The 20,025-nt window shown below is 42.6% G+C and overlaps 1 protein-coding gene across 1 annotated transcript in view; it reads left to right on the top strand.

Annotated features, from left to right (window-relative positions):
• Positions 1 to 20,025, top strand: part of LOC8051343 — a 76,347-nt gene that overhangs the window by 45,346 nt on the left and 10,976 nt on the right. Inside the window, exon 2 of the mRNA XM_042291577.1 lies at positions 15,678 to 15,801. Coding sequence (XP_042147511.1) covers positions 15,687 to 15,801 — 115 coding nt within the window. The 5' untranslated portion in view covers positions 15,678 to 15,686. The remainder of the gene's footprint in view (positions 1 to 15,677; positions 15,802 to 20,025) is intronic.

Genomic DNA, 20,025 nt, shown 5'->3' with positions numbered 1-20,025 from the left:
CATATGACGGCTTCCGCATATGAAATCAACTCGTTGAGACGAACGACAACGAACAACGCATCCGACAAGCTCCGTCCTAGCTTTACGTACAATGGCAAAGGCCTTATGGGGGTCCCTTTTGAGTGCAGACCGGAACCCCGGTTTATCGCTCTAAGCCCCTCTCTCTCGTTGGGTTAGAGCCGCTTACGAAGCTACAAAAATTCGAAGAGCCGCAGGAAAAAACCATGGGAAGGGGAGTTGCTACTTTTAGCCAGAAACAATATGGGGGAAATGCGGAGAGCAAGTCGTTTGCTTCTTGCGCAGGATTTGCAGTGACGTCAGAACGACGCCGAGCTCTGATTGGCTTTGATGGAAAGGATAGTGGGTAGACCTCAAGGCATCTATCATCGAGGTATACCTACTATTTTTTTTTTCAATCAGCCAATAAGAGCTTGGCATTCTGGTATCGTCGCAACCCCTGTGCAAGAAGCAGACGCACTTGCACTCAGTATAGTCCTTTGCAAAGGGTGCAAATATAGCTGTCGACTACAGCAAATAGCACCAGGCTACAGAACGTTTTTTCAAACGCTAAGCAAAAATGGATGCATGGTTCACTAGCCAGTCGCTGCCCCTGACGACCGTTACGAGGTTCAAAATTCTTGATAGAACAATAAAAGAAACAGGGTCACTGGACGCATCTATCTGTTAGAAAGCAGTTGAGCTGTATGTACTACATAGTGGTAAAAAAACTGCCAAAGCTACGAGTTTTTTTTTTTTTTTTTTGCATTTTTAGTTTTGAGAGCACGGGAGGGGGAAGGCAGGGGGGGACGCATGAGCGCGCAAAGAGCCGCGGTTTGACCACCCCTAAAATCTTTATTTTCTGAGAAAAAAAGTAAAGGGAGACACTGTACTACATCTTTTCAAGTCCAGACACAGCGGACGCTATGAGATGATGGGACCAAGCATACAGCGTCAAAAGGTCAACGTCATGGTATTCGTCATGTTTCTGTGCGTGTTCAATCATCGCTCAACCAATCATAAACAGAAAAGGCCTTGTGACATGCTCTTTTCACGCTGCTTGATCAGTCCCATCAGCTCGTAGCGTCGGCTGCGCCTGGACCAGGGTGTGGTCTGGATTTAAAGGGTCGATGCAACGTTTTTTTGTACTTCGCGAGAATACTGCTTAGAATGGATCCCTGACGTTAATGACCTGTGAAACACCCGTTCATTTTTCACCAGACGCAATCGAAGTCGCAGAAAAATTTAAAGAAAAGCAAGCAGCGTTCACCTTCTCAACTCGCAGCCAGAACAAGCGGCGACGTGATCTGGAGCCGATGATATGACGCCAATGTTGATCATAGCGACGCGCTGAAGTTGGCAAGGCGCAGGACACACGCCGAGTTCCAGACATTGTTATGGTTCGGCTATTGTCATCGTTGCCGCGACTGGACACAAGACACTACCCGAATGCTTGTCCAGCTATTGATTTTCACGAGCCCGAAACAAGTGCTCACGCAATTTTCGGGTCCAATCCATCAGCCGCATTTAAATATCGTCACTGGGCGGTACTGCGACCGCCCAGCTACGTCGTTAAGTTTTGCAAAGGAGACATTAAAAGAAAACGCTCGCTTTTGTCTTTAAAATTACACCGCAACGAAGGAGTTTCTTGGTCAGTGGCGTTGTGTGCGAGTATTCTTGGGTCCCACTAGTGTCAGTAACCTGGTATAAAATGAAAATCATTCCAAGCGAGTATCGTTGCACAACCCTTAGGGCATCGCAATGCAGTACATGTCTTTCTTTTCGCGAGTGTTCGTGAATCAGCTGTGGCGCCCTCCGCGGATAAAGCGCAAGACGAGAACATGAGCGTCCGGACTACTTTGATTACACGCCGTTCCTTTCGTAAGGAAAGAAAGGGTTGCTACGGAACAACATTAGCTGCGTCGTTCCACAAGAAAGGTCCTGTTGCGTGTGACTCAAGACGAATATTAAATTACCGAAGGCAAACTTGACTAAGTGAGACGCATAATCAACTTTGGTAAACAAAAAAAAAAAAAAGAACAGATGTACTAACTTTATTTCTCAGTAGCGTTGCAATGCACTGGAGCGCCAAACGAGAGGGAGGGGGGAGGGGGAAGGGAGGGAGGGGGGGGGCAGCTTTTTATGCTTTCACGCGGCGCCGCAGCGCACTAATGCAACCGGAAAGTACATTTAGTCGCGCCGACACTGAATAACACGACGTTCAAAAAAAGAGTTCGATCACTTTCCAATTGGTAAATGAAATCATGCCTTTCGCACGTAAGGGGTGTCCCCGAAATTAATTATAATGGATTCCTTCATCGCAAAACTAAACTAGGCATCGCCTAAAGCTCGTTGCCTGCATAACTGTAGTGCAAGCAGTCCACACCGAATGCCCGTGTTTCAGAACTAACCGTGATACCATTAAAAAAAATGTGATCTTTTTCATTTTTCAATTGGAAAATGTTGGCCGACGGAGCTCTCACATACATAAAATTGAATAGCCCCAGTTACCAAAAACGGGCGAAAAGGGGCCTCATTTTCCCATATAAGTTTTCAGAAAGTCACCTATAATCTGCGTGTAACCTCCACTGCTTTATTTGGGCTGAGAATGAGCGTTCGGCAATGCATTATTTACTTTTGCGCAAAACAAATTAATAAATAAACTGTCTTTTTATATATAGGTTGTAGTTACAGAAAGTTGAACATTCAGATATTTGTATGCAACACCCGCAAATCAATCAGTTCGGAAGGTAATAAATAACTTGGAAAGCGAGGCACATAAAAAAGCGCCCTTTTTTTTTATATATATATATATATAGCAGTATTTTTTTGACAACAGTTCAAGTTAAGAGCTCCGAAGTACGCCACTAATTAGAAATAATGCACTATACAATGCAGACGGAAGACTGAAAGGTGCCCTAAGGAGTTTTCTGAGATCGCCTAAATTTGGCGGTGCCTCACTCTGCTGGCTCCAAGCATCCTGGAAATTCATAAATCATGAAGATACCCGGCCGATTTCCCTTTTTAAAAATCAATCAACGATTGTAAAGCACCGATTTCATCTCTGGCGATGGGAGGAGCATGTTCCGAAACCAGGACCACAGTCAGTCTATAGACCCTTTCACAAATGCAGTGCCACCCATAGTGGCTGTAATATCAGTCCAAATTGGTGTATGCGAATGGCGGATAAAATCGGGTACCTATTTATCAATGGTAGACGTACGAAATTTACGGTGTTTTTTTTTTTTTTTTTATGAACAGTTCTTTCTCTATTTCCCTGAGTTTCGATGGTGTCAAAAAACGACCACCCTGTATTGGGCACATATAACTGAATAAACCTCTTGATAAAATTAGCACTTTCTTGTCATGAGCTGTCCGGGGCGTGCCGAAGCGGAGCATTTCAAGGACTCGGATGAAACCTTCAAATGCGGGGCACATAGAAGCTTCTAAGTCTCGTCACGGTGTCATCGAACAACAATACAGCGATCTAACGTCTGGATGCTCAGGCTCCGTATCGGTTTCTGTCTTCAAATTCTTCCTTCTTCAGTCATCAAAAGTCCGTCATTAGCATGTACAGATGATACACACCTATGTGATGATAGCTATCGAAGTGGCCAGACTGAATTTTGGAACGAGTCAATAGCATTCTGAGGATCCTCACTCCTCCGATCGGTGGAAGCGCGCAGTGATATCTCGAATGCGCGCCGCTCGTTGTCCATACAGCCCGGACCCCAGTTGAACCCAGCGACCGCACGCTGGAGCGCTCGAGAGCTAGCAACCAAACTGTACTCCCGCAGAACAAAACATAAAGCGTAGTTTGTTCGTTCTGAAACGACTATTGCAGTATTAGGTTCCCACTTCACGAAAAAATGGAAATTTTTTGTCTACTCTTATTTGATTCTATCGCCTTCAAAAAGCATACAGATTTTGTTATAACAGCGTTTGCAGTCTCAACGAAATGTCGCGTTTTCACTGGTCACATGCCGTCCTGACTGCACGATGCTCCTCCGATCATAGGAGGTATTTTCGATGTTCGATTGTTTTTTTTTTATGGAAAAATAGGCCTCGTATCATTATAATTTATGGATTTCTAAAATGCTTAGACCCCGCAGAGTGAGTTATCGCCACATGTAGGTGATCTCAAAAACCTCGTCAGGACACCTTAATTTGTATGTTCCGACCGCACTTACCCCAACGCAGGAAGGGTGCTCAGAATTATTTGTCCCAGTATATGCAGCCTTTACCGTATTTCACGCCTAAGTAAAACTAGCATAATTCGATTATCTAATGTAGTGCACGTTTGTGGGACACTGATAACCTATTTCTGCCTGTTTGATACAAAATGAAAGATCCCAATTATATATATATATATATATATATATATATATATATATAAAGCTTTTTTTTCTCTTCTCCGGTGTCTCGTCCGGCGAAGATACACTGGAAGAAAAAGTGTGAAAGGTGTAAGCCATCTGGAAGCGCAATAATAATAATTTAAAAAAAGTGAAAGCCGTTTACAAATCCCTGTAACGCCGAATTGGAGCGCAGCTCTTGAGGAGGAGGAGTGAAGGGTACTGAGGGGAGGGTAGACCCCTCCCCCTTCTCCTCCTCCTCCCCTCATTCTTTAATATGCTCCGGGGGGGGGGGGGGTGTCACGTGACTTCGGGGAGGGGGTCACGTGACCTCGGGGAGGCGTGACCTGGGGGTGACCTCAAGGCCACGTGACCCCAAAGGTGACCCCCACGTGACCTTGGGGGTCACGTGACCTGGAGGGGTCACGTGACCTCGGGGGGTCACGTGACCTCAGAGGGGTCACGTGACCTCAGAGGGGTCACGTGACCTGGGGGTCACGTGCGGTCACGTGACCTTGAGATGACCTTGGAAGGGGTCACGTGACCTTGGGGGTCACGTGACCTCGGGGGTCACGTGACCTTGGGGAGGCGACCACGTGACCTCGGGGGTCACGTGACCTCAGAGGGGTCACGTGACTTGGGGGTCACGTGACCTTCAAAGGGTCACGTGGGGTCATCTTGGGGTCACGTGACCTTGAGATGACCTTGGAAGGGGTCACGTGACCTCGAGGGGTCACGTGACCTTCAGGGGGTCACGTGGGGTCACGTGACCTTGAGATGACCTTGGGAGGGGTCACGTGACCTTGGTGGTCACGTGACCTTGGGATGACCTTGGTTACGCCGACGCCGACGGCGACGCCAACGGCGACGCCGACGGCGACGCCGCTCAAGCCGGGAACGGGCCCCTAAGAGCTGCGCTCTAAAACAAACTTTAAAAAAACATTAAACTTTCATTTTTATGACCACCAAAAACCAAGCTAATCTAGACGAATAACTCGTTGAATCAAATCTAATTCGATCACGTAGTCCCGGGGAGTCACGCCCCACGACTGTCGCACACTTTGACCTCATTGTTTCTGTCAAGAGTCCTCTGTTCTTGGTGTGGCTTTGTTCGTTTCTTTAAACACACACGCAACTCTGCAACGGGGGAAAAAAAGAGCTTGGCAGTGTGTTGACGTCATAATCTAGTGTTTGACGTGTCCGACGGGACTGAAGTTTGTGGTAAGGTTATAACTGAATCTCGCAAGTTAGCCTCAGTGCTGGCAGAGACGCGGGCTCGAGAGCGTGGCTCTGCAGTGTATGTTTTCTTTGAGCGAGCACTCGCGCATAGAAAGCGGTTGCGAAAACCAGGCGCTCGTGACCATGCCTTTGCGGGCGCTGAAGCCTGTCCTAATGGGCGTGCAGTGCCGACGCTCAGACGTCGTTAAAACGCCATGACAGTCACTCGTGTAACGCCAAAAACAGAATTAGCGAAACCGAAGTCTCTACTTATTAACAATCCTAATGTCGTGCATTTATACAGCGTGGTCAATGACTTTTAACAGAGGTGAATTCGAGCCGCCCGAAAGTTATTTTATTTATTTATTTTACCCTCAGGGCCAAAGGCGTTAAAGAGGGGAGTGGGTTTAAAACAAAAAAAAAAAAAAAACACAACAGCAAAACGGCAGGAGGACTATAGTTGTGTGAAGCAATACATGTTAGTCAAGGCATTTCTAAAACTCTTACTGTCTAAAATTTCGGCAACATCCATGGGAAGGTGATTCCAATACAGGGAGGTGCTGAGAATAAAGGAATGATAATATGCGTTAGTCCTGCAGGATGGAATGCCAACTTTGAATCTAGGATCGTTCCGTGCTGAGAGATAATGAGGTTGTGTTAATAGCCTTTGCTTGAGGAAGGAATTATGATGATATATTTTGTGGAACAAACACAAGCGAGACACTTTTCTGCGCATAGAAAGATTAGGCAAGGATAAGCTGGTTTTCATTACGGTTACGCTCGCGGTACGAGGGTAATTACAAAAGAATAAAGCGGGAAGCACGTTTTTGGACGGATTCTAATTCAAAAATGAGAGATTCAAGACCGGGGTCCCAGGCATACGCAGCATATTCAAGCTTACTCCGAACAAGGGTTTTGTAAAGAATGAGTTTCAATGACATAGGCGCGAGAAAACGTTTCTTTTAAGGTAACCAATCATCCGATTAGCATTGTTAAGGATATGTTCAACATGAGCTTTCCAGGATAAATCACAAATTATGTGCACTCCCATATACTTGTAGGATGGCACATACTCAAGAGGAACGTCATCAATGGAGTAAACAAGACGTGTTGTGTTAAGACGAGACACAGGCACGTATTTACATTTAGCAGTATTTAATTTCATGCACCACAAGCTACACCATTCAGAGATAGAGTTAGCATCACACTGAAGGAGAGATATGCAAGAGTCATTATTAATCTAACGATAAATAACACAGTCAACTGCAAACAGACTGGAAGATGAACATACATTGTTAGGTGGGTCGTTAATATAAATAAGAAAGAAGAGGGGCCACAGAACGGAGCCCTGGGGAACACCTGAAGTGACTGGTGAAGGTTGGGAATCTGCATCATTGACAGTTACAAACTGCGATCGATTAGTAAGGAACGAACGTAGCCATGCAACGACGTTAGGGTCTAAATTAAGTTTGATAAACTTTTGAATAAGCAGGGAGTGAGGGACCTTGTCAAAGGCTTTAGAAAAATCTAGGAAAATACAGTCTACCTGAGAGCCCCGGTCAAGAATGGAATGAAGGTCATCGGTAAAACAAAAGAGCTGAGTCTCACAAGAAAATTATTTCCGGAAGCCATGTTGGGCATTACAGAAGTAAGAGTTGGAATCTAAAAAACAAAAAAGGTGAGAGTATATGTAATGTTCAAGAATTTTACAGGATATGCTAGTGATTAAAATGAGACGCGGATGCATGCGGTTCAGAGAAGCTCGTTTTAGCGAACGCCGTTTTACCGACCCCGGTTTATCGAATGCCTTTATAGAGAACCCAGTTTAGAGAAAATGGCGATGAGCCTCCTTTTAGAGAATTCGGCCGCCGCGAAGCGGCGTGTACGGGTAAATCAGGTGAGTTAACATTTTTGTAATGAGCCGCCGCAGACTGCTGCCGCGAAGCGGTGGGAGCGGAGCGGGGGTCGTGGTTTAACGCGCGCACCAGTGATACACGCAAAAAGTAGGAAAGCCTTTTTTTTAAAGCGTCCCCTTTTCGATAGACGGCGTTTCTCTAAGCTGAGGCTCTGCTTTCTCTAAACCGTGCTTCGATGAAATGGCATTCGATCAACCGTAGTAAACCCGATGGGACGATAGACGATAGTCAGTTGGAGAATGTTTGTCACCTGATTTATGCAAAGGAATCGCTCTCCCAATCTTCCAATCGTCGGGGATAAAACCAAGCTCCAAAGACTGCTCAAAAAGTGTGGATAAAATAATTGCACTGTACATTTTTGTATTTTTCAAAAATTTAGAATTGATGTTGTCGATACCAGCAGATGACGACATTTTGAGAGTATCTACCACATTGGTTATACCTATAGTGTCAATACAAATTGGATCCATTGGAAAATATGCATTGATAGAAAATTCAGGAATACAAGAAATCTGAAAGGAAGAGAACACAAACACAAACATTTCGTTGAAGACAAGACCACCATCAGTAGTTCTGAGAGACACGGCACACTTATCATTTTTATTTACAGAGTTCCAGAATTGTTTGGGATTATTAATCAGCATGCTGGGCAAGGTAAGATTAAAGACACATCTTTCGTAATGGCTGTCTTATAAGCACTAGCTGCGGACGCATAGGCGTCCCAACGCTGCTGAGAGTTAGAGTTTTTCGCAGATCGAAAAAGACGTTTTTTCTTGTTAGACAATCGTCTAAGGGATTGATTAAACCATGAAGACTGGCAATTATAAGTAACGGTTCTTAGCGGTATGGAGGTGCTCATAATTTTGCCTACTCTCCCAATTGCGCAGAAAGTGGCATTGCTTTTTAATTTTACTTAGTATCAGATATATTCAGTTGAAACAAAACAACAATATTAATTAGATAATTAATTCGTTAATTGATTGACTGACTGATTGATTGATTGATTGATTGATTGATTGATTGATTGATTGATTGATTGATTGATTGATTGATTGATTGATTGAGCAAAGTCTTTATGAAACGAATACGATACAAGTAAAATAATATAATAATTAACAGGCAAACAAACAACAGAAGTATATCTCATGTCTATATTTTTTAACAAGTGTTCAAAAAAAAACATTCTTAGTTGTTTTTATACATTATGCATGTTTGAAGGTCCTACAGTGACAGGAACAAAAATTGGTAGTTCTATCGTTGTCGCATATTGAGCAGCTTGAAACATCGTTAATTGGCGAAAGAAACGGAAATATTATGTAAATCAGGATAAAATGTTTCTCGTTATTAAAAAACTATTGTTTAGTACCGAGTCTTTGTCTAATAAGGCATGTGATTGATCGAATGGACATTAAATAGATTTTAAAAAATTGTCTTGCCTGTTACAAAATCTTTAAATCCAAAATAGTGCGATGCTGGAAGCTTGCTTGCTTGCTTGCTTGCTTGCTTGGTTGCTTGGTTGCTTGGTTGCTTGGTTGGTTGGTTGGTTGGTTGCTTGCTTGCTTGCTTGCTTGCTTGCTTGCTTGCTTTTTTTCTTTCTTTCTTTCTTTCTTTCTTTCTTTCAATTAAAATTTTGGAGGTCTGTGTATTTTAATAAACTGTTGAGTAAATATCTTAGTCCGTGTCACTCGCAATAGTGTCGTTCTGAAAGCGAGAAATTTGTCACTTGGTAGAAAGGCAATTCCAATCTTTGATAAAAGAAAAAAAAAGCAGATCTATTCACGAGAAATCTTTCATTGTTATAAAATTTCTGCTTCTCATCATTCAAAAGTCAATCTCTTGCTTTGGTTGCTCTAGATCCACTTCGGCGAAAGAAACAACACTCTGGCGAAAGTTCTTAATCCACGTTCATCTCGAAGCAGGATTTCGGTGACATGCCCAGAACTGTCTGGAAATTCGGCTTCGCTGCACGCACCGTCACTGGGAGGCGAAGCCTACCTAAGGATTGCGCTTCTTTCAAGCGTGATGAATGAGAGTTTCGAAAGTGGACCTCAGGAACAGGTGGCTTTACAACATAAACGACGGAGCCAAAAATAATAACTTTTTTTTTTTAGGTATAGAACGTTAAAATTATGCTGGGAGTTTTTAGAACCTTGGTTTAATCCATGATCCATCAACGTCGGTCTACTATTTCCGCGACCTCCCGAACCTCCTCTGAGCGGAGTTGGGGCCTATAAGAGACAAATAGTAAAGAGATAGAACGCAGTAGTGTATGCTTTAAACGGCTCTTTATAGCTTTATTGGAAACACGAGATGCGACGAAGTAAGTGTGCACATTCCGCAGCCTCAGCGGCTAGTGGTAAGGTCAACATCTTGTTAGCCTGCCCAAGTTTGAGTTTGAGGCTTAGAAAGGACGTGCCTTGAGTGACTAGAAATAAAGCGAGCAAAGTGACTAAGATAGAAAAAGAATAAATAGAAATGAGAGAAAAATCGAAAGGGAGAAAATGAAACGTTTCAACATTTCTTGTTTTTCTATTTAGCCATGCAATGCGGGTAGAAGTGATGGATGGATAAGAGGTAGTGAAAGAAGCTGAAACATCAAAGTATTTTTGGCGGAAATGAACAACACAGTGCTACGTTAGTAGTGAACAAACCGTTAACCTGCGCATAAAAGGGATCAATCAATCAATCAATTCGTCTTTTATTGTACCGTAACATCTGGCAGACCTTAGGAGGAGTGCACATACATGAGGAGAAAAAAAATGTGACCTGCAAGTAATCATGACTAAACTTCTTTTTTTTTAACATTTCAAAACGAGTGTCGAATTTAACATCACAGATTGATAAAGATATTAGTAGCGGCTAATAATGACTGAAATAGTTTTCAAAGTTAGCTGAGATATCCACGTCAGGGTTAAGTCCACAGTCAGAATTACGTCTACGTCACAGTTAAATAAAAATGACTATCGAGTAATATGACTAAACAATTTTTCTTAGATTTTTCAAAATTAGTGAAGAATTTTAGGTCAGAGTTATTTAGCGTGTCTTACATAAGTTGGATGCGTGTATAAAGCGGCATTCATGTACATATGTATAAAGCTGAGCCGTGGACCGATTAAGGAAATTTAACTGTTTAAACTGTGACTGCCAAACAACTAATTAATCAGTTACCCAGACAAATCTGTGGCTGTTAAAATCATTAAACGTAAAGCAAAATTATAAACGTAACTTATATTTATAGGCCGCAATCGCTGGTATTTACATAGCCTTAGCGATGCAGGAACAGATGAGGCCATTTCATTTGTTCACTGGTGTGTAACCGTGTGTTTCGCATATGTTCAAATGTCATACGCCGACGGTAGAAGTAGAGATGACAAAATAAAATAGGCATATATGCTCACCTCAAGCAGCCAGCGATTAAGCTCTATTTCACTAATTAAAACGTGTGAAATTCTGAAAGCAAGCATATAAAAAAAAGTATTCTCTAGCAGCATTTCCAACAGCTAAATTAAAAATACGTTGTGACAAATCTTTTTATCCTCTTAAAGTACAGGATATCAACAAGGCACTAATGATTTTTTATAATAAAAAATTAGAATTGCAATGTCAAGATGAATTATACCATAGCCTTCTACATAGGGGGAAAGCCCGCGACATCCGCGCTGATCCGGTCACCAAAATGGGAGGGACGAAACGAGAGAAGATAAAATAAAAAAGCTGTTGGGAGGTGAGCACCGCATTCACGGGGTGTTCCACGTAACTTGAGCTAAGGTTTATATTTTTTTTATGTATTTTGGGGAAAGCAATACCAAAGGAATAAGTGTGCTTATTGTTTCGAGTAAGTCAGGCTATTTTCGTGATTTACTTGATGAAATGATTACCTAAAATTAATTGATTAACTTTAAAATATTATATTAAGAGCAAGATTTAAAATGATAAAGTATTACAGCGCCCTCAAAAACATACAATTCAACGTTGTTTAAAAAAGCAAAAATGTAAAACAAATTTTTTATCTGGGGATCGAAAAAAGCCTGCAAATTATGAAGAAAACAACCGACTTTGCGCTCGCGCGCCTTGTTTTGTAGCGCTTTCAAACGTAGCTCTCTGAAACTTCTACCAAGAGATTGATTGGACCATACCTCAAAATAAACGCTAACGTCCCCATTGACTCGTGCGTGGTGTTGTACTCAGGTCTTGAACACACAGGCCTCAGATATCCTCCGCCTGGAAGTATCAACTACTTTGATCAACCACAAGAAGGCCACCATTAGTTTGGCTCATTTGCCATACACTGAGAATATAATAGTGATCAAATTGTTGCCACACGGGACTCCGAAAAAGGGCTATTACAGAACTAAAAACGAGCGTTTCTTTTTTCTTTTTTTTTTCAGTTTCTGTTTTTTTTTTGTTTTTTTTTTGTTTTTTTTGTTTTTTTCTTGAATGAAGGATTTGCGATTCCTATGATTTCGTCACCGAGCTTTGCGATCACCGCCGTGGTGAGATGTGAATGTGGACCGTACCCGCTCATTCACACTGGAAGCGGATCCGCGTTCGCAAAGCGGTTGCGAAAGCGGCTGTATAAAAATCCAGTAAAATTTCACGCGCATTTGATGTCATCAAGTAGACGTGAAATTGCACTGGATCTTTATACAACCGCGTTCGCTACCGCTTTGCGAACGCGGATCTGCTTTCAGCGTGAATGAGCGGGTACAGTGGACACGAGCGGTGCGTGAGGATTCGATTTAGACCCGTGACAATCAATGCCTCGACATGTATTCGTGTAGTGGCTCGTGCCCAACCGCCTCGGTGATGGGAATAGCCTAACCTTAACAATGTGTGAAATTCAGCGCGTGCCTTTACCAATCCGAGCGCGTCGCCATGATAAACATTGGTGGCATATAATCCACCCCCGATCACGTGGCCGCTTGTTCTGACTGCGAGGTGAGGGAGAGAACGGTGATAATTTTTTGTTCCAATTTTTTTTTTTTCTGCGACTGGCATTTTGTCGAGAGAAAAAACCACAAACCCGCGTTTTTTGTTATAAATGCCAAAGGATAACTCGAAACGGTCATTACTGAATGTATAAAAATTGTTGCATGACCCCTTTAACTCATAAGCATTCGCGCATTTTAGTTAAAATATTTACGTGCAATTTTGCTTTGTGTAATTATAAGTCGAACAGAATTTTTTTTTTTTTTTTTTTTTTTTTTTTTTGCGGGTTGAGTGTTACAGGGCTGCCGTCTTCCCCGTGCATTTATCAGGCTCGGCAGACTTTAGAACATTAGATGAAAAAATGAGAGTCATAATAAGTACACTAATTAACTGAAATATGGCCAATATTTGTTAAATTATTGGTTGTATGGGTCATGTTCCAATTGCAGCATTGACGCTAACTACTATAAAAGGCCAGGCCACAATTTTCCAAAGGTTATTCGTTTTTCAGATATTCATCGATTAACTTGCTCTCAATTTTTTTATCTGTTGTAATTAAAGTTTAACATCCAAGGCCTATCAAATATACGCATACTAAACAGGCATCATAAGAAAAAATTATTACGCGTTGGTACTTGTGCTTTTTTTTTTTTTTCCTTTTTCTTCTAAATTCGAAAGTTCACTTGTGCATTGCCATTCGTTAAACTCCTTGAACGGTTTGCATCGCGTGGTTCGCAAAATCAAACCGCACAGACCAATTTTCCTGCATAAGGCAGGAAAGGCTAGGGTATTTCCCCTTATGCCTGCAAACTACGGTCGTTTTGTTTAATAGAAAAGCCTTCATAATCAGCCTCTGATAAGAACCATTTTCTAATGCTACTAAACATCGAAATGCACAGTTATCTACAAAATGACATAAGATTGAATTGTGTTGTTGCGAATCTAGTTCTGGTCAGATCTTTCGGAAGCACAAAAAAAAAACACGATCCCCCTTTCTCTGGGTGACTGGTTTGTTGAACGCGAGCAAAGTGATGACTCGACTTTCGCGCCGCGGCGGCGCCATCTGAGATGGACGGTCGTCAGGCTTTTCCCCGCGTCCTTCTTCACAAAGAGCTGTTTGGGAGTCTGGAGCCCGAATCAGATTGGAGACAAACACTTTGCTCCCCACTACCCCTTTACTTCCTCGTCTTCGCTTAATGCTGGTTACCCCCGATCCCGGAAAATTAGGGAAAGTGCCGACGTTTGATTGGGGAAAAGGCCGTAAGACATCCACCCCTCCATTGTGTTACGTACTTCCCTAGAAGGGAGAAACGGTTGTTTGGAAGGGCACGGGCAACCGTTAACTGATTACAGACATCTTACGAGAGACGTTTTGTGAACCTATAAACTGAGAGTAAAAGGCTCAGCTTGCCCCCGGCCGTTTCTTGCCGTTTTCGCGGAGAGAAGATTTTCGTGCCGCCTTAAGACTTAGAAATGGAATAAAACGAACGTTGGCTAGAGAAGAGGATCCGCTGATTCCCATGCCAAAATGGGGAAGCTGTGCTACCCCGGCGTCCTTTTTTTTATGAAAGGGGTTTTGTTGTTTTAGTCGGGAGGAATTTCAATATATTTGGGCTTACGACTCAAAGCTACTAGGGCCGGGAATGTCGTTCGAAACTGAGACTTTAACGTGCTCTACTCGCGTGTTCCATCATTTAAAACTGTTCGAGTTTCTGTTGTTGTTGTGGTTGTTGTTGCGGTTTTTTTTTTTTTTTGTTTTTTTTTTTTACTGGTTTTGCCATTAGTTTGTTACGCTCGGCGCTGCTTTTAGGATTGTCCTTCGTAGCATGCTAGGTTCTAAAAGATGATCATAAACTTTTTGTTCAAGCGAGAAGGGTATATTTTAGGTTATGTTGCTTAACAGAGGTGAAGGCGAACATGTTGAAGGCGATAATAAAAAAGCAGAGATGACACTCACAATACTTGTTAGGTTTGTTAATAACCTTCAGCATTTTATTCTCACGTAGACAAAATCAAAATATCAAAACTGAGTGGTTTAAGGTGCCCATGTCTATATAACGCCGCTTGCAATAACAATCACTTAAACGTCAGCTAGCATGTCTTAGATCACTTGACGGACCGCATGACTAGTCAATCACCGGAGACTGTTTACGAATAACACATAACTACTGCCAATTTCCTATGTGTGTGTCTAGGGTGAACTCCGTTTCATTCATACAAGTGCTACCACAAATAATTTATTATGTTTGTTTACTATGGAAAGGAAAATAAACAAATTCAAATAGCGGAAATCAAAGACAAATGCTATAAGCGACGATTCAGAACAGAGTGCGACAGCCTGCAAACAATACGGCATCCAGAGTTTTTTGTTGTTGTTGTTTTCTTGCTTGCATTTTTACTTTATGATCTGGCTATTCAAATGTCACTTTCAGAAGTGTAACTGATTTCTTTTTAATGTTATTATCAATAACTAATTGTCGTATTTTTAACAAATCCCTCGAATATGCGGGAACGAAGTTCGCGCGTATTTGAAAGATTCGAAGGATTTGTATTCGAAGGATCACACTACCTCAAAAATATATTCGCCGCAAGCTTACATGTAAAATAACAACGATTAATGTAAGACAAAGATCTTTTGAATACTGTTCGCTATTCGTAACGGAACGACAAGCAATGGACTCTAATAGGCACTGCTTCGTTAGTTCAAATTTACGAATGATGCCCCTTGTGTGAGTACGTCATGACCGACACTTCGGATTAAATTCTGATTCCCTAGTTTGATTCCCTAGTTTTTCCTTTCGCTCACTTTGCTCATGGGTTCTTTGATCGCTGCATAATGTCCTAATGTTGTACTCGTTATGCACCACCGCCCCCCCCCCCTTATATTACGCACGTGGATGCAGCATGCATCGTGCTTTTATATCACCCCTGCTCGGCAATCTCCACAAGGCCGATTTTTCGCTCGCTGATGATGGAAAAAATTTTCATGTTCATGAGTCACGCTTCATGATTATGTTTCATGTTTATTTCACGTTTCATGTTTTATGTCCATATTTTCTCATCATATTTCCTGTTTCATATGCATGTTTCATGCTCACGTTTTTGTGCATTTTCAGGTTTCATGTATACGACCCATGTTTCATGCTTCTGTTCCATGTTCATATTTTATGTTCATACTTCACGTTTCGTGTTTTGTGTTCATGTTTCATCTTCATATCTCGTGTTCATGTTTCAAGTTTGTGTTTCATGTACCCTTTCTCTTCAGCAGGGAAGCATGGGCGTGACTCAAGTGCTCCTGTTCGGTGCCTGCTGCCTCCTGGCTAGAGAAGTCCTCAGCATGCCGGCGTCCACAGCGCAGCGGGACAAACAGCGGGACACTTCTGAAGCAGGTCGGTTTAACGTAAATAAGAGTGCGACCACTTTGCAAAACAAGGCACAAGCAATGGCACAAGTCTCGCGAGGTGTTTCTGTTCCGAGAAAACTAGTTTCCCCTTACAAAAATGGGTTATTTGTATAGAACAAAAAAAAAACAACGTAGGAGAGAATAAAACTCGGTGCACTTAAAGGGGTGGTGCAACCCTTTTTGCTCTTTGCGTGAATACCACTTAGAATGAATCCCTGACGTTTATATTGAAACATCCGTGAAATGTTTCTCCTCGTACAATGTAGGTCGCAAAAACAAATTAAAAAAACGACACTCTAAAAAAAGTCTTTGCGTCTGCATTCACGCACAACACCCGGAGAACCAATCAGCGCAACTTACAGAGGCAGCTCAGCGAATGACGATGCCCAAACATATGTTTAGACGAAAAAACGCAGTCTCAGTTGTGACATTAAGCAATGCAAGCGTGACGTTTTGCATCGCATAATCTCACAACTCAGACAGACTGCGTTTTTTGGTTTAAGCGTATGTTTCGGTTTCATCATTCGCTGAGCTGCCTCCGTAAGTTGCGGTGATTGGCTCTCCAATTGTTGTGTGGGAAAGTAGACGCACGGGCTTTCTTTCGAGTGAGCAGCGTTTTTCCCCTAAACTTACAGCCTGCGGAACAAAGGTGGACACTGGCCAAGAATAGCGGCGATATTTCTGACCGCCGTGATTGACAGTGCCGCGCTTGACCTTGGCGATGGCCAGTCGCGGCGGTCGGAAGTCTCGCCGACTTTCTGGCCCAGTGTCCAGCTAAGAGCCGCAGAACAAGTGGCCACGTGATATTCAGCCAATTATATGCCACCAATGTTTACCACAGCCACGCGCTGGGGCTGGCAAAGCACAGTACACGCGCCGAGTTCCGGACATTGTTAGCGTTTGACTAACGCAATACTCGGGTCAAATGTATGAGCCGCATTCAAATATCACCACTGGGGGATTATGTCAACACTGTAACTTCCAGACTACGTCATCAAGTTTTGCGAAGAAGATATTGTAAAAAATACTCGCTTTTATTCTGGAAATTACACCGCAACAAAAGTATTTCTTGGTGAGTGGCGTTGCGTGTGAATACAGTTGGGTCCCACCATAGTCCGTTACAACTCAAGAAGGTAGGGCAAGGGAAAGGAAGGCTGAGGAGGGAGAAGCAGACGGAATTCTGGAGAAGAAAGAGGGAAACCTCCTCCTCTCTCCAGCATTCCGTCTGCTTCCTCCTCCCCGACCTTCCTTTCTCTCGCCTCATCTTCTTGAATTGCAACGGACTATAGTGCCAGTAAGCTCGTGTGAGGTGAAAAATATCCCAAATGGATATCTTTGCACCACCCCCATTAATAATAATAATAATAAATTTATGTTCCATTGATTATGATGGCGGACTCGAGGAAAAAAGCTGTCGTGTGCAGCTTGACAAGCCCTCGGGCCCTTACAATGGTCAGCAGCGAGCGGAGGAAAGTTCTACCATCTTACGCGGCCTAGGATATAATCGAAAGTAGGCAGATGTCTCAACCGTACTGACAGAATAGTATAAAGGTTACGAAGCCGCCGAAAAAATAATACTGGTGCCGACAAGGAGTTTTTTTTTTTTATCAATACAGTTCATTCTCTCGCATATTTTTGACTAAAAAAAGCCGGATATTGGCGTGTTAAAGTTCCATCAGATATGGCTACCTTTACTTTTTTATACCCGTCATATTTGCCAAACCTGCATACTTTTTTTAATATGTACATATCTGGTTTCCGCCATATGAGGATATAATTGGTTAATTCATATAAAGTCTCATTTGAGCCTGAGTGCAAACTTACACGAAACTTGGCTTGCTGGTATTTCATGTATGAAAGCATATGCAACGCGCCCGTCAAGGTCCCATTTTGAAAGCTAGCCATCGTACGTGTTTTCCCCACATTAGGAAATCAGTGTTGTACACCTTCCTAAAAAAAAGGAACGAAAGATCGTTCCTCGTTCGTTCTGATTTTTGGAACGCGTTCCCGTTACAAGTTTCATATCTGAAAAAGGAACTCGTCTCGTTACAGTTAAAAAATGGAACGTGACATTTGTATTTTGCTGATTATCATATTTAGGTAGATGAAGCAAAGTTTTCTTTTTTTATCTATCCTATCAAATGACAATATGCGATTGTGAATGCAGTAATAGGGAAGCGCCAGGAGAAGAAGACATGCAGAAGCAGGGTTTCATTTGTTGATATATTCACCTTAAAAAAGCACAGCTTTCAACCATATCTTGTGGTGGGCGATTCAGATGAGCCAGATGTACTGTTACGCCACATTGCACGAGCGTTTTACAACAACCTCACGCGTTTCAATTTAACAAAGTCCCTTATTCAAACTTAGCAACAGTTGCATCTCGATGTTGCTGTCCGCAGGAGGAGCACGTGAAGAAGAAGGGTTGGTTGGGCTTTCAGTCTTGAAAACTACAAGTCCCCCTTTGTGAAGGATGGATTCGTTGTTCAGGGGAGAATAAATCAATATAAAACTGTTTTGTATATTTTAAGTGACTAATAATCGGAATGCAAATGTGCGCTCGGTGACAAGCAACCTGTTTTTTTTTGTTTTTTTTTAGGTTTTTTGTGGAAGTTCAGGGATGGCTGCAGCGGGCCGTAAATTTCTGGGTGCATGAAAATTTGTGGAAGCCAAGAAAGTAGCTGATTTTAAAACGTTTCTTTTTCTGTGTCTTTTCCTTCGATTAAAAGTTTTTTTTTTTATATACCGCAGTCTCGGGCACTGAAAAAAGAAACAATGTCCACTAGCCCTCTTTCACTCGACTGTTACCAAGCGAGGATAGCACCAAAAAAAACCCAAGTAACCAAAATTTTAACGAGATCCTGCTCTTGGTAAAGGTATTGTTTTTATACTGTGGTAACTTCCCTCTTAGAAATAAAAAAAAAAAATTACCCCACTGGACGAAAAAAAGGAACGCCGTTCCTTTTTCCGCTCTAGCAAAAAGATAACGAGTTCCCGTTCCAGTTCCACCAATGAAAAATGGAACGTCGACGTTCCTTTGTTCCTCCTAAAAAAGAATTTGTTCCAGGAACGCCGTTCCGTACAACACTGGAGGAAATGCACAGCAGGGGCTAGAAATCTTACGCCATCTTTGTAAAGTTTCGTTGAAACATACACGGAAGTGCGTGCGGCATTCTTTCGTAAATTCGAATTATTTACATCTTACATTCATAACTCCTTTTGCAAGGGTCGTTTTTACTTCACCGCCTGAAACATTTTGGTTTCACGCGGCGTTCATGTCGGAGGTCTTGACTGGGATCCATCCGAAGAAGTCATATGGAAGACGCCTCTGGCGATTCTTGTAACCGGCAAATATTTTAATTGTCTACTACAGTAAAACGAGGTGTTTAAGACATTCCGAACACCGACCAAGTACTTCTTAGACATGCTACTTACCTTTAAGATAACCAATATCAGCTCTTACACTAAGAACAAGAAACTGGACATTATCTTGTCTTTATAGCGTTTGTCTGCGTACTCTACTTTTAGATACGACCTTGTTTATAGATTATTCTGGTCTAATCAACAACATACGCTGTATTCTAGGTAGACTGTCTGTATAAGGTGCGCTTGGCAAAAGTCTAATAGGTGTATTGGTGAGGAGATTGGAGTGGCGCTTCCTAGCGGCCGCCAACTAACGTTGTGTGGTAAACAAACCCTTCGACCGCATTAATTAGCGCATTTGTTCCAATAGACGGCACAAGGCTCATAAAAGATATCTAGCACTATTCTTTTCTCCTAAACGCATCTAGTTCCCTCTTGCATCCAATGTCGTCGAAGTCCTCATAAAAAGTAAAACAAGCGCATGTGTTATAGTGGCGGATGTAGAGGGGGGAAGGTTCAGGTGTCCCGACCCCGCTCTCGAATCCTGCATGTGTGAACATTTAGGAAGGAAAAACGGGCGGGGGGATTGAACATATGATACACTGATCGCTGACCGCTGCGCCCCCCCCCCCCCCCCCCCCACCTTCTAAAAACGCGCGGGCGTGCCGGGCTTGTCGGTCATGCGCGGGATCATGCGTGGGCGGTGCGGCGCCTTTCGTTTCCTGAATCATTGACAAACCACGCACTTCACTTTTCAGTTATCTGGTCTTTTGCGACAACCATGATCGACATCGGCCAAAGCAAGCGCTGTCCGGTTGAAGGAAAGGATGTGCTCAGCAGCGATCAT

The sequence above is a fragment of the Ixodes scapularis genome, unplaced genomic scaffold (assembly GCF_016920785.2).
Source record: "Ixodes scapularis isolate PalLabHiFi unplaced genomic scaffold, ASM1692078v2 PGA_scaffold2__306_contigs__length_199485367, whole genome shotgun sequence".
NCBI classification, from domain to species: Eukaryota; Metazoa; Arthropoda; class Arachnida; order Ixodida; family Ixodidae; genus Ixodes; species Ixodes scapularis.
The sequence above is the reverse complement of the archived record's forward strand: the minus strand, read 5'-3'. Positions and strand labels throughout refer to the sequence as shown.